Here is an 18,159-nt window from a genome sequence, read left to right on the forward strand (position 1 = left end):
GTATTGGAGGTGCGGCCTCACCAGTGCCGAGTACGGGGGCACGATCACTGCCCTAGTCCTGCTGGCTACGCTATTTCTGATACAAGCCAGGATGCCATTGGCTTTCTTGGCCACCTGGGCACACTGCTGGCTCATGTTCAGCCGGCTGTCGATGAATACCCCCAGATCCTTTTCCACTGGGCAGCTTTCCAGCCACTTCCCCAAGCCTGTAGCGTTGCATGGGGTTGTTGTGGCCCAAGTGCAGGACCCGGCACTTGGCCTTGTTGAACCTCATACAATTGACCTTGGCCCATCGATCCAGCCTGTCCAGGTCCCTCTGCAGACCCTTCCTCTCCTCAAGCAATCGACACCCCCGCACAACTTGGTGTCGTCTGCAAACTTACTGAGGGTGCACTGGATCCCCTCGTCCAGATCATTGACAAAGATATTAAACAGAACTGGCCCCAACACAGAGCCCTGGGGGACACCACTTGTGACTGGCCACCAACTGGAGTAAACTCCATTCACCACCACTCTTTGGGCACGGCCATCCAGCCAGTTCTTTACCCAGGGAAGAGTACGCCCGTCCAAGCCATGAGCAGCCAGTTTCTCCAGGAGAATGCTGTGGGAAACAGTGTCAAAAGCTTTACTGAAGTCTAGATAGACAACATCCACAGCCTTTCCCTCATCCAGTTGAGCGGGTCACCTTGTCGTAGAAGGAGATCAACTTAGTCAAGCAGGACCTGCCTCTCCTAAAGCCATGCTGGCTGGGCTTGATTCCTTGGTTATCCTCTACATGCCATGTGATGGCACTCAAGATGATCTGCTCCATCAGCTTTCCTGGTACCGAGGTCAGGCTGACAGGCCTGTAGTTCCCTGGATCCTCCTTCTGGCCCTTCTTGTAGGTGGGATATCCTTAAATATACGTAGAGGTTATTAGATAGACTAGCATTTCTACTGATTCCTTTGGAACCCTGCTGAGGAATTGTAAACCTTGTTTCCATATGTGCTCGTAATTTAAATATATTACTTGTACATTTTACTTGCCATATGTGTAGTACATATAACATGTATTCGCAGTTGCATAGAATACAATAAAAATTAACTGTAATTTAGTCTCTATAACATATAGGCTGAAAGTGACCTCTTAGTCCTCAAACACGCAAAGGATTCACTGAATATCTGGCAAAACCATGATTTGGGTAGACAACTGTTTAAGCCTCAGTAATCACAAAATAATTTGGATCAGAAGGACCTTTGGAAGTCATGGAGACCAACTGTTGGACAAAACAGGTTCAAGTTACATCAGGTTGCTCAGGACCTTGTCCAGTTGGGTTCTGAATACCTCCAACCAAGGATGGACATCCCACAGCATCTTTTGACAGCCTGTTCCAACGTTTTGGTACCACCATGGTTTAAAAAAAAAAAAAAAAAAAAAAAAAAAAGTTCCTTATACTGAGTCAATTGCCCGTGTTGCAGTGAGTTTCTGTTGCCTCTCATCCTATTGTTGTGCGCCTCCAAGAGGAGGCTGGCTCTGTCTTTTCTTCACCATCCCGTACGGCAGTTGCACTCACCAATAGGATCTCCCTTTCCCCTTCTCTTCTCAAGGCTGGACGAACCCAGCTCTTGCAGCTTCTCTTGGTAGGCATGTGCTCCAGCCCCCAGACATACTGGTGGTCCTCTGCGGGCCTCGCTCCAGAATGTCACGTCTTTCTGGTCCTGTGCCCAGAAGTCCAGATGCAGTTTCACAAGCGTGGCATAGCAAGGAGTAGCCTCTTTCCTTGGCTTGATGCCAACGCTTATGCTAATACAGCCCATTTTGCAGTTGACCTTTGTCACGGCTGGCTTACCTCACAGACTCATTCTCCGCTTGTTGTCCATGAGGACACCCAGGCCCACTCCTGCAAAGCTGCTTTCTACCCAGTTGATGCCCACCTGTACCACTGTATGGTGTCATTCTATCCCAGGAGGCAAAGACAACACTGGGAACCTCAGCCTTTTGACATGAGCGGCAGAACCAGACCCAGGCCCGGGCTTCCCTTAGTCTTCCTTCTGCTGCTGATCCGCTTGCAGAAGGCTTTCTTGTTGCCCGTCACATCCATTGCTAGGTTCAATTCCAGCTAAGCTTTGACTTCCCTAATTTCATGCTTGCGTGCTCGGGCACCGTTGTGCTGTTCCTGCTGGGTAGACCATCCCTGCCTACACCTCCGTGCACTCCCTCTTTGCATTTGAGGCCAGCCAGGAATTCCCTGCTTAACCCTGCTGGCCTCCTGCCAGGCCTGCTCAACTTCGTCCACATTGGTCTGCTCATTCCCCTTTGCTTTGAAGAAATTGTCCTTGAAGTTCATCCAGCTTCCCTGAGCCCCGCTGTCCTCCAGGCATCCCCCTTGTCCCATAGGATCCTTCTGGGCAGATCTCTGAACAAGCCAAAACCTGCTCTCCTGAAGTCCAGGTCTTGCTTGCTTCTCTCAGGATCGCAAACGCTGCCATCTCATGGTTGCTGCAGCCAGGGCTGCCCTTAACCTTCACATCCCCAACCAGTTCTTCCTTCTTTGTGAGCAACAGGTCCAGCAGAGCACCTCCCCTTGTTGGCTTGTTGATCACCTGTGTCAAGGAGTTGTCGTCAATCCAATCCAGGAATCTCCTGGAGTGCTTGTGCTCAGTGCTCCTGCCCTCAAAGCAGATGTCAGGGTGGTTAAAGTTCCCCCAATGAGTATGAGGGCCTGCAACCGTGGGGCTTCCTCCAGATGTCTGAGAAAGGCTTTGCCTCCTTGATTGGGTGGTTTGTTGGAGATGCCCCTCTCAGTATCATCTGTTCCAGCAGAACTCTCAGCATTCGGATGAAGCCTTCCATAGTGTGCAGCCTGTTGTCATTGACTTCCAAGCTGTGGTACTGTGCCAGTCATAGAAGCTATCCTCTGATGTTTTTCATATCCCAGAGACTGCAGTGTTGCAGCTGTTTACTGGTTTCTGATTCTGTCTGTTTCACAAGCCTTGCACATTTGTTTACAGGCACGTGTGGTGTGGCCCCCACATTGTGCTGCTTTTACAAGGAAATTGTGAGAGCCTCTCCCATCATGCTGTTCCCTGCACACTGTCCTTACTGTCCCCGCTCTTACAATTTTTCCATTCTTTTGTCACCATTGATAAATAAATCCATGTAAATCAAGGGTAAAAGTGCATAATGTAATAATAATCTGTTCTTATTAATTTTTAAAATTTTGAAACATTTGAATTTTCACAATAGGAAAAAAAAGAACCCTAGCCTCTAGAAAGACACTATCTTACTAATGTTAATAACAATCTATTACAGTTATCCATATAATTCTGAGGTAAGGTTTAACATAGATGCTTCAAAACCTCAGATGATGAGATGTGCTGCTAGGTGCTTTTTGTAGTTTCTCGAAATAGATAAAGGCCAGAATGGAGAATTCAGGTCTTGAAATACTCTTTACACCTTTATAGTTAGAACTTTTGTAGGAGAAGGGAGGAGACTTGGAAGGAGCTATGAAGTTTTCAGTTAGGGCAAACCATGCAAGAAGAAGGAATTAGGCAGGCTGCAGAGATCCTTATCACATAAACACCAAGATGACTGGGATTCAGTTACCTATGAAGAAAACTGAAAAATTAATTATGTACTACTGGCTGGAGTGTAAGAGTAGCTTGGAGTGTAAGAGTACCTTTATCTTTTTGAGCTAAGATGTACCAGAAACAAAGAAAATTCTTCATTGTGATGAATTTTAATTTTCCTCTCTCTCTTGAGGGGAAATTGGGAAAGAGTATGAAATTGGAACGTTATCCTGCCTCTGAAAGATTATTCCAATAGTAGAGTGAGAAAGCAAAAGACTGTAAGAGCAGCCAAAACTGGCCTGAGTGGACCTTTGATCTAGCCCAGTATCCCATCTTCACTGTGACCATAACACATACCTAGAGAAGAGTACAAACACGGGCCAGTACAATTCTTCTCCCAGATACTCTCCCAACCTGCAGCCGTTTGCAGTTCAAGGAATTATATGCAGTATTATCTTTGCTGGCTGATTTTAAAGTGTGTATGCTTTCTAAACGTCTTACAATGTTTAACATCCGGTTTAGTTATAGGAATGGAATAGGAAATACCTTTTCACTTTCATGTGGTAAGAGATGTAAAAGTGTGGAATAGAAATATTCATTGAAGATTACTGCTGTTTCTACAAATTTATTAGAAATTTCATTAGGTCCTGGGTCCCGTACCCTGCAAAACAGCTGGAAAGGTTGTATCACAGCTGTAGTGTATGCTTTATCTTGAGGGCTGTGTAGGCCAGCTCGCTGCTTCATCATGTGCCTAGGAGTTCATGAACTGACTGTGCTGGAACTTGAAGTTAAAAGACTGAAACTATGTTCTGTGTCCAGAATTTTTAATTAACTGCAGTACAGCATGATTAATTTCCTCTGTGTGGAAGGAACTGAGGAGTCTTTTCTTCTGTGTGGGACAAGGTAAAAGCATTGGGGTATTTTGTTGGGTCCACAGATTTGTATTCACTGTGGGGAGGAAGTATTGCCTAGCCGTCTTTATTCTGCAAGCTGTCTGGCAACTCCTTGATGTTTCCAGGGCAATGCTTGCTCTTCATGCTTCACTCTTAAAAATGTTCGTGTTCTTTTATTATTCTGCTGATACTAAGACTTTGTGAAAGAATACAAGCAGTTAAAAATATAGTGCTTCAGCAAAAGCTGAACAGAGTTTTTGGCTCCATGGTTTCTGCTTCTCCAAAGTGTCAGTGCTGCTGTAAATAGAGCAGGTGTTCTAGCATCTCAAAGCAAACAAATAAATAAGGTTCAAAGAGACATTTATTTGATAGTCTTGATCAGTCTAAATACAGAAGGGAGGAATTGTTCCTCTTCAGGCTGGGAAAGAAAAATATTAAGACAGGGATGACAACAAACTGTAAAATGTATGAGCAGTATGGAGAAGGTGCGTAGGGAATGCCTGCCCACTGCTGCTCCAGCTATGCAAGAAGATGGCATGAAATGAAGCTAACAGATGGCAGGTTCAAAATGAGCAGAAGGAGGTACTTCTTCACACACTGCCTGTTGAGGTTCTGGAACGCCATGCGTCAGGCTTTTGTAGGTACTAAAGGGCTACAACTTTCAAATGCTGTCAGAGACACAATACTAAGATAGACGGACTGTTGGGATGACCTCGTGCAATAGTTCCTATGTCCTTGCAGAACATAGTGAACAGGTGTATGCCTGCTGTCTCTCACATAGGTGTTTGTGTCTTACACCAAATTAGAAGTGTAGACTTTTGATTCTAAAGCAAAACAGGAATACCAACTAGGTTTTAATTCCTATAGAACAGAAGTATTCTAACAGTTAAATATTTTAGTTATATAGGTGAAAGCTAGGGTGAATATCATAGAAACAGACAAGGCAGTCCAGTAGATTTACTATAATTACTTACAGTTCCTTTCTTTTATGGTTTGCCTGCATGAGTGACTTATTCCCAATTAAGAACCGACTTTTTCACATAAGTGTATACTTGCCCATTTCTAAGCTCAGATCATTAGGTCTTCCTCCTAACCTACTTCATATCACCTCCTCTGCTAACTGCTCTGGAAAACGGAAAATAAAAAGGGGGTTTGTTAATAGAACTGATGTAGTTTAGCTAATGTATTAAAATACCAATAAAAGTTGGCAAGATCCTAAGTTGACACCTCATAGCTGGTCATGTTGAAACTTTGATGTGAAGGTCAAGTTCACCTTAGCCAAGAAGATGTGTTGACAAAGGTTGACTTCCTAAATGGCAGTTTTTACTTACAATGGGTAACATTTGTTTTTAAAAAATCAACATGAACATGCACCTTTTATTTTTAGTCTAGAAAGACCCAGCACTTTTTTAGTTTAAACAGGACAAATTTACTGTTCTTTGCATTGCTGAGAGCAGTGGCTCCCAGGCTGCTTGTAGCTAAGCCTTGCTTGAAAAAAAAAGCAGCCATGATTCAGGCCTTGTGGATCCAGCTGGGGTCTTCCAGAGTTCATTACTTTAGTTCTGTGCTCCAGCTTTTCAGTCATATGCTTGTACCATCCCACTGAGATCTGCCCTGCTAATTGGGAACTACTGTCTTAGGGATAACTCATTTTAAGCACATCTGTCTAAGGGCTGGGAAGGTGTCAGTATTACTGCTCTGGAACATAGTAGATTCTTGCTTCCAGTGCTCGGATATTCCTTGCTTCCTTCTCAGATCCGGGAGCTGGTTCCTGAGTCCCAGGCCTACATGGATCTGTTGGCCTTTGAACGCAAACTAGACCAGACCATTATGCGGAAGCGTGTGGATATTCAGGAAGCGCTGAAGAGGCCAATGAAGGTAGGTCATGAAAAATTTGTAGACTGAGTTAGGGGGAAAAAAAATAATCCTTGTATTAAATGGTGGAATGATCTTTCCAGTAAAAGTCCTGTTAGCAGAGATATTTTGAAATGCATCAGACAAAGCTCCTAAGAATAAGCAGCTGGGGAGCAGCATGCATGGAAAAGTGGTGGACAAAATTCTGTGGATATTACCAGCTCTAGCTTCTGAAAACCTTTAATAAGGGGAATAATAGCTTCTGGATAAATAAACACTGTTTTGGAACTTTTTATTAGAATGATTAAGAAGAAGAAAATAAGAGATTAGAGGATTGTGCTGAAGAGATGTATTAAATTTCCTATTAGAATTCAGTCAAAAGCTAAACTTGTGGAATAACAGAACATATAATGGGAACAATTACTTACAGAAAAATTGTTAAAGATCCCGCAAAAATGTACACATATACATAGTCTTTAAAAGAATGATTCATGTAAGAAAAGAAGGGATGATGTTTTCTGCAATTTCTGTTAGATCAAGTCCAGCACTTCACTGTTCATAATATCCTACTGAAATGGTCCTAAGTATTCAACTGAATATTCAGTTGAATGTGATGAATTGTGAGTATTCAACTGAATCACGGAAAAGTTTAGGTAGGAGGAAACTGTGAACGTCATCTAGTTCAACCTCCTGCTCAAAATAGGGTTGTCAAGGCCTTGTTGAGTTTTGAAAATCTCTAAGTATGGAGGTTTCACAGCCTCTCCAGGCAATCTGTTCCAATGTTTGGCCACTCTCATTGTGAAGAATTTCTTTTCATGTCTTATTTAAGTTCTTGTGACTGTACTGAATGCTCATACTCATTCATATAGTAAATCCTGTAGTATGAAGAGTTTTGTAGCTGTATGTCTACTGTGAAGTAAAGCTGTCGTTCTTGTCTGTACCACAGTAATGGGTATCAGTCCAAGATCAAGATTCCATTCTGTTTGTCACTGTACAGGTATCTGATAAGATGTGGAAGGCTTTTACCTCTGATTTTTTTCCAATTGATATACATGAAACAGAAAAAAAAAAGGAAAAAATTAAGTTCCATTAACAGACTTATTTTATAGATAGGAACCCAAAGTGTGGATGGTTTTAATCACAAGTTTGTAGTCAAAAAGTGTTGTATATGGTAGATCGGACTCTCAGAAGGAATAATTGTCTGGAATTGTCAGAAGGAAACATTTGTCTTAGCTTCTTAATGTGGGTAGAACACCATTATTTTAAAGCAGCTAAGAACTTGGCCATGTTTAAAAGTAATTGAAGACTTAGACTCGCATTCATAAATCTGCTGGAAGATGTTTATTCTGTGGCAAATGCTTTAACTAGGGAATTGACCAGTGCACGAGGTTCCAGTTCTAAGCTGTACAATGGAGATATTCAGGGCCTGTAATGGGAAGAGTATAGGAGGCACAACACTCTACAGAAACTGTAGACAGAAAATTCTGCTTCCATCTAGGGCTCAGCAAACACATTTTAAATACCAGTTACTCAGCTAGTTAACATCTAAAGAATGATCAAACAGATGTTTTTCAAATTCATGTCTAGACTTAGCGTGTAGCAGCTGTGAAATTCAAGACCTGTCAAAATAGAGCTAAGCCTAGATAAATTTGGGTTGTTCTGATGTTAAGTATTTTCATTTTATTATAGTTGGAGCATTGGTAACACCAATAAAAGTTGTCTCTGCATTTCCATCTCTTATCAAAGCTCTTGTAATTTTGAAATATTTGCCTTAAAACAGTGGTTCCCAAACTGGGATTGTAGTCCTGGGAAAAATTTAAATTTGTCTGAGGTATGTGATAATATGTAGGGAATATGCAGGACTACTCAGAATTAGTTGTAATTGCAGTTATCGTATTGCTCACAGTGATTGAGTTGTAGCTAGAAACAGTCTTTGGGAACCACAGGTTTATGGTCTAGTGTTGCTCAGGCTGTTTTTTTCTGTGTGAAGACTAATTATTCTGGATAAATTTTAGGGGGAAATGTTTCAAACACTTTTGATTGAGGACAGTGCATAAAATATGCTGGGCCTATTGATCCTACTTGTATCTTCTGTGAACAGCTGCACTTTTGAAATGGATGACAGCTGTGGGATTGCTCAGAAAGCAAGGAGACCTTGGGGTTGTGACGTCAGTTGAAGGGGGTGAAATGGCCTTCACCACCTGCCAGCTCACTTTACCACTGTCAGCAACCCCCCTCAGCTGCCTGTTTTTCCAGCCTAGATCCTGCCTTGTCTTTTTTCTGCCTATTGGGTACTAGTGTGTTCTCTCCTTCTGTCAGTCCTACGTTCTTTGACTACATCTGTCACGAGAGTCTCAGAATTCCTTGTCCGCAGAGCAGCATTTGCTGCATACCACTCGTCGCAAGAGTCCTTGCACTGACTTTATGAAAGACCCACCCGCTCACGTGCTCAGAATTCCAGAAAGGACTTTTTAGGAGGGAGTCAAGCAGACAGGGCTATTTGACTGCAGTGTGGCCAGAGGTACAGATATAGCAAGCTCCATGGCCTGAGGGAAACAGAAACCATATGGCTCAACTCCAGATGAGATGTCATTAAAGAAGAATGCATTACTGAAAATCTGGACAGCTAGGGCCATGGTGGACTTTGGGAGTGGGATTTATTTGGCTAAGGATAGACATGTACATTGTATTTATTTATATGTAAGCTAGTCACTCTGGGCTCCCTTTATAGTTGAGAGAGTCAGTGTAGGCAATGGAGTTCAGGGCACAGTTCTTCTCATGCAGGAGAGGATATTTAAAAGAATATAGATAAATCATGCCCTAAAAAGTGCCTATTTATCTCCATTGTCTAAGCCTGAGATAACTAGTCAGCTGTGGACATAAACATAATTTTAACACTGAGATGATTTTCATCCTAAGGCTTGAATCAGGGGTCACCTGGCTGAAAGAAGGGCATCTGGTGACCCATCCCATAAGCAAGGCTCCTACTCCAAGCCGTGGCACCACAGACAATAGTTTGGTCTCACCCAAACGAGAGACTGTTAGCCAGGGACTGCCACTCTTTCACAGTGAACTGGGGTGGCACACTGAGTTTACCTGACCTGTATGTAGTTGCAGTTCCTCAAACTAAATGATCTACTCCCAGGTTCTCCATTTTTAGGTTAAAAAAGAGTAGTAGCGTCTGAATACAGTCACGGTGTCTCTCTCCCTGGTTTTGTAAATTTAGATTCTTTCCCTGCTGTCATGGTTTAACCCCAGCCAGCAACTAAGCACCACACACCAACCATATGTCATATGGTCTGGAATATCCATTTGGTCAGCTGGGGTCAGCTGTCCCGGCTGTGTCCCCTCCCAACTTCTTGTGCACCCCCAGCCTACTTGCTGGTGGGATAGCGTGAGAAGCAGAAAAGGCCTTGACTTTGTGTAAGCACTGCTCAGCAGTAACGAAAACAACCCTGTGTTATCAACACTGTTTCCAGCACAAATCCAAAACATAGCCCCATACTAGCCGCTATGAAAAAAATTAACTCTAGCCCAGCCAAAACCAGCACACCCGCTTTCAGGTTTCAAGATGACTGAGGAATTACTATCGGATTGTTGGCAGAAGGGAATTTTCATTTTTTCTGAAACACTGAGGTTTCTGCCTGGTCCTCTGCCCTCCTAGGCAAGACTGGGTTTTTTTGCTCAGCATGCCTTGCATCCGCAGCACCTCATACCTGAGCTCTGCAGTTCTGTCATTCTAAGAGACTCTCATCTTTTCCGTGTACTGAGTTCTAAACCTCGAGCATCCAAGGGATATTCGCAGGGGCAGAATACCAAACAATTTGTGGAGATTTTTGTGTCACACTCTGAACCCTACTGTCATTGAGCTCCTGGAATCAAACCTGCACTCACTTCAATCAACAAATGCAGTAGGTATCATTTATCCCAACTTGAGCAAAGCATTATATTCATTCTTCATGGGATGTTATGGAGAAAGAGGTGGGGATTCCTAAGAAAATTTAAGGTAACTGAGAGCAGTGGAAGTTCTATCACTTTTTAGCTGTTGTAGATTTCCCTCTGCACTTTGAGGTCTGCGGCACGTGGGCAGTGTACTTCCTTCTCTGACTGTCATGTTGGTCTTGGTGCTGGCTGGGATTAATTGGAGGAATTTCTGCTATAAAATAGCTGCCAACTGATTTGAAACAACATTAAAGGTGAGGTTTATTATTTTGATAATAACAATCTTATACCTAACGTGATGTGACTGAAAGATAAAAATCTTAGGATAGGTCAGTAACTAGAATTCCCTGTAGCAACAGAAAAGTTCGAGTCTTGCTGCAGAAGACCCTAGTGACACGTCATCTGGTTGTTAAAGCTGGAATACAGTGTCATCCATGCTCAAAATGAACAGTTCAAACTAGAATGATCATGAGAAAAAAGAGCTTCTGGAACAACCTAGGGAAAGGAAGGTTCACCTTGTGAATGTCACTCGGCTTTTATATACGAACACAAAAAAAACTGGGAGGGACTGGGAGTGGCTGCCTTTTTGACAGAGGAGAAGAAAAATATCGACATTTAGGCTGAAGGACAATGCTGGCACAAGAACAAATGGGGAAAAGGTGGCTGAATAAATGTTAGGCTTGGAATTAGAAAGAGGTTGTAATTGTCAGAGAAGCAAAATTCCTCCAAATCAAGGAGGGGAAACAAAAGATTTCATTTTTGAAATTCTATCTTCCTGGATTCTGAAAAGCATTACATGATAGAGACCTGTGACCTGGACTTAATGTTGCTGCCAGCTCAGTGACCCTAGGGCCCATTGGTGTACTCCATCAAGCGCTACAGTGGTTTTGATAAGATATTTTAAAGCTCTTCAGGGGAAATGTCTGCACAAGCCATTTCAAGTAGAAATATGTCGAAGGCAAAACAGAATTTATGGCAATTTCAATTTAAATAAAACAATTTATTGAGGGAATGTTATTAGGAATTTTCTCATCTTTAATCATCAACCATAAAATTTACAAAATAAAAAAAAGCCAAATAGCTTACAGTTTCCCTAGTGTGAGGAGATCAGTCTGGCAACAGATAATATCCTCCGATTATTATATTAGTATATCCTATGGTTATACATTGGGAGAGTTGGGTCATGGCATGTGGTTGTCTTACCATTCCTTAGCCTTAACATGTATGTTGATCTGCAGTCACCCAATCTTTGAGGGTCACCTCAGAGTCAGTGGGCTTTAGGTGAGTTCGCCTCCTTTTGGACACCCCTGAAGCTGGCCCTGGGAGTTCCCAGGTTGTCTTCTGTAGACTGATCTGGGGGTTCTTACACGTTACTGTTGAGAGGACTGAGTTGCCAATGGGACCACACCAATATGTGTTACTGCATTAATGGTTGGCTTGTTGCCTGGGCAGTCACTCACTGTCAGAGACCATGCCCCGCAGCCTTACCATACGACACTGCTTTTAACTAGTTAGAACTGAATCAAGCCACTGGGCAAAAACTTGCTCAGCCTCGACACAAACAGGCTAAGTATGTGTGCATTCTTAACCCATCACAAACTAGCTTAAGTATTTGATGGGAATGTGGTTAAATCATGCATAATCACTCTCCCTCTCCCATATGCAGTGGCAACAGGAATTATGAGGCTGGTGAGTCCTTACTAATAGTGACCAGTAACAGGATCACAGATTGGCTGAGGTTGGAAGGGACCTCTGGAGATCATCTTGTCCAACCCCACTGCTCAAGCAGGGCCACCTAGAGCTGGTTGCCCAGGACCATGTCCAGATGGCTTTTGAACACCTCCGAGGTGGGAGACTCCACAGCCTCTCTGGGTGACGTGTTCCAGGGCTAAATACTTCATAGGAAGGTGCCAGAAACCCTTCCAACTGTAGGTAACAGTTCCACCTAAATTCCAGTAACCAGAGATCAGTTTATATTAAGACACAGAAAGGTCTCTCATCTTTTAAAGTTCTCATGTATTGACATGACTGGATATTGCTGGGATCTGTACATAATATAGCCACTCCAGCCCCTTCTCTGTTTTTTGGTTTTGTGTTTTTCTGGGGGGTTTTTTTGTTTGGTTTTTTTTGTTTTTAAAGAGCTTTTGGCTTTGGTCTAACAGCAGGTAGTTCAAAAACAGACCAATTGAGACTGATTAATGTGCCTATTTATGACCACTAGAGCAAGATATCAGAGATGTAACAGATTTTTCATCATATCAAGTCTTTTAAGTCAACACTGGATGTCCTTTAAAAAGAGCTGCCCTGTTTGATGAATGATTAGAGCCTGTGTTGCACAGGAAATTGAACTGGACCATAAAGTCTCTTCTGGCTTAAAAACCTGCAAGTTTTAATTCTATGTTCTGTGACAATGAGTTCTGTGGGTTAACTGTGGTTCATTTTGCTTTGTATAGCATACATGACATACTGCCATTGATCAGGTTTGAATTTATGGTCTTGTGGCATAATTTTATGTGTTCTGCTTTTTGCATTGTGAGATAAGGAAAACACAAACACCTAATCTTCTTTAGATCAGCCCATATTTTAAATATGTCTTTCAGGTTCTTTAATGTTCTCTTTTCTTAGGTGAAAAATTCAGTCTTCCCAATCACTGTAGAGAAAGAATTTTTCAGTGCTCCTAGCTATTCTTATCACCCGTCAGTATACACCTCGTGATTCTCTTCCTGAGAGAGTATAGTATACAACTGCCAAATAAGCTGCTATAACTGATTTTATAGACTATTGTGCATACTATTCTCCGTTTTATTCCTCTATAACATTTGTCCAACTTTTTTTGAGGGTTTTTTTTTGTTGAAGTTTTTCTAGAACTGTCTGCAGGTGTTTTCATGTGTTGGTTGCAATTTTGAACTCAGTAAATATTGGGTAGTTCCTTTTAGTATTCATGATAATTGCACATTCTACCAAGTCTCTGATTTTCCTGCTTTGGGTTGGCCATTTTTAAGTTCTTGTCCATCTTTTGTTGCCATGAGTTACCTAACTAATTTTGTTTCTTCTACAAATTTTGACATACCTGTTTGCTGCTACTCTGCGTGAGCGATACCTCTATATTCCAGTTCTGATATGGACACTCTCTGTTTCATTTGATTCTTTTATAACGGTCAGACTTGAACACTTGTTATTAGTGGTCATTGTTCTTTTTGTCTCCTGGTTTCTAGTCTCCATGCTACTTCATCTTCCACTGTTTTTTTTGCTTCCTAAGAAGTTTTTGTGAGACCACGGAACAGTTACTCTATATGCAAAGACAGAAACACAGATTTTAATATTTCCTGTGCTTTATGCGTGAGGTTTTTATGCTGTGTTGACGTATGTAGAAATCCATCCTTAAGATGTGCATAGAGAGCTCTTAACACAATACTATTCATAGGATTGGCAGCCAGATTTCCTTGATTCAGTCAGGAATAGACTATCTGCTGATAACTTAGTTAATTTGTTTGAAATCCCTGAAAGCACAACTTCCCTGGAAGTGTCCTGGTGGTATTGTGTCCTGCCTGAGAGTTCACTGAAGGAAACTTTAACTTCAGCAGTCGATGGAGATTTGTCTTGGGGATATCACACAGATCATGGTATCTTCAGATGCTTAGTTTCTGATTTGACTTTTTAGGGATTTAATGCTAAATGAAACTGAAAAAATGTGGCACCATAAACCAGAGGTAGTTTTCTGAAGGATTTCACGAATTTCCAGCATTTCACCTATTTACTTCAACTTAAAGCTGTATTGATTTGTGTGAAGATGACACTGAAGAACTTAGAGAGAGAGAAAAAGCTATAGTTCTGCTGCTCCAGCATTCCTGTCAGCCTCCTGTTTGGATCTGTTTCATTCCACATGAGCTCTCCCGCCATTTGTGCTGCTGTTGTAGCTGAGACCTTTGCAGTAGTTCATCGTTGACATGACCAGTCTTCTGTCACATATGCTTTTTTTCCTTTTCTTTTTCTCAAGGAGAAATTGTAAGTGAAATACAGTGCTTTCTGGGGAAGGCTTTTCTTTTTAATATGACTGCTATTTCAAGTTCATTTTGCTGAAGACAAGTCAAAGATGCGTGTTAAAGATGTGTATCTTACACTTAGAGAATAAGCAGATTAAGCATTTATTGATTTTTGGACAAGAGGTTATTTGATTCACAATGTTGGTCAAGTCTCCATGAAGTTCCCCCCTGTTGAGCTTTGTCTTTGTGGGTGGTAAAGTTTCAGTGTGTCTGAAGAGATGAAATGTGATGCTTTCTTCTTGCCCTAGAGCTGTAACTTTTCTCTTTAGTTTTTGCTCCAAGCTACTGATAATCCTATCAGTAAAAGACAAGGCCACAGGTTTTGGTTGGTTGCTTTTCTGTTCTCTGAGAAGCCACCATACAGAGAGGAGAATAGATTTTAGATCTGTGCTATAATGCGCGTTTCTAAGAAATTTGCAGAATTTGTTTAAGGGCAATGGCTTCTTGCCCAAGTATATTGCACTGCTGTATTTAAGGTGCAAAGTAGCCAAGTTGCACATAACTGATGTTGTATCATTTCCTGCCTGGATGAGATGGAGTTGCTCAACTGGAGATGGAAGAATACCTCACTTTCAGAGCCCTCTGGATATGAACTTGACATTATTGTGGAACCCAGGAGTACTGATAAGTGAACTGGGTGCAGTGATTTTGCGTGTGTGTCTTCAGCTAAGGAGACTTTACGGTCTGTATAGTGGCTATAAAACCCCAGCCAGCGCCATTTTGGTGTTCGTCTTCCTTGAGCTCAGTTCTGACTATCTGTATAATCTCTGAGCTGACATCTTCCAAGACCTGACATCCTTGTGATAGCGGTTTAGCTGTGAGTGCTGAAGTTGTTACTCACTGGGTAGATCCCTTCAGGAGGGATTCAGACTATACTCTTGGATCTTTGCCAGGATCTTGCTTCATCAGGTGGGATGGTAGTGTCTCACAGCTGACAGGAGAAAAGTCATGCTAGAGGAGAAGGAGCCTGCTGGTCCAAAGAAAATGTCATTTGTAGAGCTATGCTTCTGATGTTTTGCTAGAGATTTCTAAATGTATTTTCTTTAAATGCCACTGCTCAAAGTATATATTACCACTGTTGGTGATAAGCATACGTAGGGCAAGTTCAAGTGCCGTTGTCTAGTCCTGGAACTGGAAGATAAGATAGTCAGCCTCCCAGAATGTCTTGAGCAGAGCTGTTCCCAGGTAGCTTTTATGAGGAGCCAGTGGTGCTGGCAACACTAGACATGTGTAAGGAAGAGGTGGTAGTGGGAATTCTGGGAAGGGCAGAAAGAAGGAAAAAATGGAATAGCAACTCATAAGGGAACAAACAGGAGGTGGACATGTTGGCAGCAGCTTCAGAAAGATAGTTGTGGAGGCTTGAATGTTTCTCGGTCAGTACAGTGCTGTACAGAGGAGGACATGTTCTGCTGTTGAAGCAGTGTTCATGGCCAAATGCCTTTTTCACAATTTTTTTAGACTGTTTACCAGAACCTCTTTGGCAGACCTGGTTGCACTCTGCAGGTCAGGTCTAGAGTTACTGGTTATGACAATTGTGATGGCTGACACCTGTTTGCAGTTGGCTATGTAGGTTCCTTTTGAAGGGTGGTGGCTCAGCTGCAGAAAGGAAGGCTGGTGTTTGTCATGTCCTAAGGTGCACTTGGCCTGGTAGAGCATTCGGAGGGAGGGGGAGATTGTGCCAGCTGGAGTGCAGGGTAGGGCAGTCAGTGAGGCAAAAAGGATGAGAGGCTGCCTCGCTGAGTAAGAAGCCGGAAGAAAATGCAGAAATTTGGAGTCTCCTGAAAGAAGGCAATAGCACAAACACAGTTGGATCTTAAGGAATAAAAAGAGGATTCTCTGTGTCTCCTCAGAAATGACCCTACAAGAGTTTTCTGCAACCTACGAAATCACAGAGTTGCTGGAATAAGAGCAAGCCTGAAGAAATGAAACATTTTCAAGGACATGTGAACAGAGAAAATTTGGTTTACAAAACCAATTTTTTTTTTTTTTAATTATTTATCCCATTTTATCTGGCAAATGTGAGTTTTCCTTCTTTATGTTCCCTTATTCTGCTTTGTGTTCTAATAAACTTTTTTTTTTTAGATTTAAAGTCCATTTGGTGTTGGGGTCCTCTTGCAGCTGTGCAGTTGCCCAGTTTGACTGATTTCCTGGATATTTGTTACCATTCAGAAGCAAGGATCTTTCTGTGGTTGCATTTGGGAGATAATCACTGCCTTAATAGTGTTGCAAATTTGCCGTACCTTTTTGGCCAAAATCTGAAGAAAACCCCCAGGGTGCAGGTTACACATTTTTTTTGTTGGATAGAATGTCTTTGCTTAGCAGAGACTAAAGGCTCAGCATTCCACAGTACTTACAGGTTGTCAGTAGTGTCTGTAACATGTTGGAGTGAAAGGCTAAATGGTTTTTGATCTAAAATCAAAATACATAGACAGTAGGACAAAAGATAACTTTAGAGATAGCCATTACTTAGGATTTTTATTCATAATTATTCTAAGTTCCTTTCTGATGACAGTGTGGAAGAAGTGGGCTGATTTATAGGGGTCACAGTGAGGAAGGGATTAAATTTGGGAAAGAGAATTCGTTGTGTAGAAGAAAACACTGTAAATTGAAGAGACATGTGGGAGAAACAAACAAATGATATGCAGACTCTGACTTTGGCAGAGCAGGGAAAGTATAGGGAACCGAGCAGGAGACCAGTTCTGCAATGTACGCTGCATCTGGCTTGTGCATGACTTGAAAGAAGAATGATAAGAGGTTAGCAAAGGGAAACAGTGGAAAGTATCAAGGAGAGGTATTTTATATTTCACAGTGGAGTTAGACGTTGTTACTAACTTGGTTTTAGGTGGACCGTACAAGGAAGCTAGAGCCTGAAAGCTGAGAGAAAGGAAAATGTCTAAAATATTCAGATTTGAATAAGGATGTTGTTGCAGGGGATTATGTTAGTGATGAAATGTCAGACTTCGGAGGAAACAGACACAGTTCCTGTCTGGATATGGAGAGATACGAGGAGAGAGGGAGTTTCCAGGGTAAAGGGGAGAATGGAGATAATGTCTTTGGAAACCAAAAGAAGAGGGAATGGAATCAGTAATATAAACCTGAAATATCAGTAGAGTATCGAGGAGGAACTATTAAGAAAAAAGCTGCTTATGTATATAGATACAGTTTTGCAAATAATCCAGGGGGGGATAAAATTTAGGAACAGTGCATAAAATGTGCAGGTGAATTTGAAGAGTTTTGAATTTAGAAATGTGAAGTCCTTCACAAGTCCTCCACACCAAATAAAGATTCTAGGGCATTAAAAAAAGAAAACATTTTATATAATGAAAGGGCACTTTAGCAACAGAAATCCTGTAGGAAAGGATGGAGAAAAAATACAGATTTCCAGGAATATTTTTCTACCTATCTGCCTGTTCTTATCTGTTTCAAACTGTCATTTTCTGGACTCTTGGCACTGTTGAAAATCCTGTTCCCCCTCGGAGCATACTATTGAGAATCCATTTCCATCAAACCTTTCTGTCACTGTCTTTTCTAGATTTGGCAAAATGTAGTCATTTTCTTGTTCCTCTTCAGCCATACGTCTCTGCCTCTCACATTCCTCTATGCCATATTAGATTTTTAGTTTCCTGACCTGATGTATATAACTTCCTTCTCTCCTATATGTGTGAGCGTGAGAGCTTTACAAGACTACTCCTTTCTTATGCTGTATGAAGGTTGTTTTGACTGCATTAACTTGACAACTGTAGCCTTTTTGTCATTGTATTATAAACAGAGATTAGAGTCCCAAAGACATGTTTGGCAATGTCTTTTCTGGAATCCATGCATCAGAGTTAATGGCCAGGTTTTCCACATGGTGCATGGGAGAGAAGGGCACTGAGAAA

At 41.8% G+C, this 18,159-nt stretch overlaps 1 protein-coding gene across 6 annotated transcripts in view; it reads left to right on the top strand.

Annotated features, from left to right (window-relative positions):
* Window positions 1–18,159, top strand: part of SMARCD3 (SWI/SNF related BAF chromatin remodeling complex subunit D3) — a 116,807-nt gene that overhangs the window by 71,809 nt on the left and 26,839 nt on the right. For 5 of the 6 annotated variants that reach the window (XM_072855028.1, XM_072855025.1, XM_072855026.1 and 2 more), the window contains one exon: window positions 6,198–6,320. The exons of the other annotated variant lie outside the window; for it this stretch is intronic. In XM_072855028.1, the coding sequence (XP_072711129.1) occupies window positions 6,198–6,320 (123 nt within the window). The remainder of the gene's footprint in view (window positions 1–6,197; window positions 6,321–18,159) is intronic. 6 annotated transcript variants of the gene reach the window in all.

This window comes from Ciconia boyciana, chromosome 2, assembly GCF_034638445.1.
Source record: "Ciconia boyciana chromosome 2, ASM3463844v1, whole genome shotgun sequence".
NCBI lineage: Eukaryota > Metazoa > Chordata > Aves > Ciconiiformes > Ciconiidae > Ciconia > Ciconia boyciana.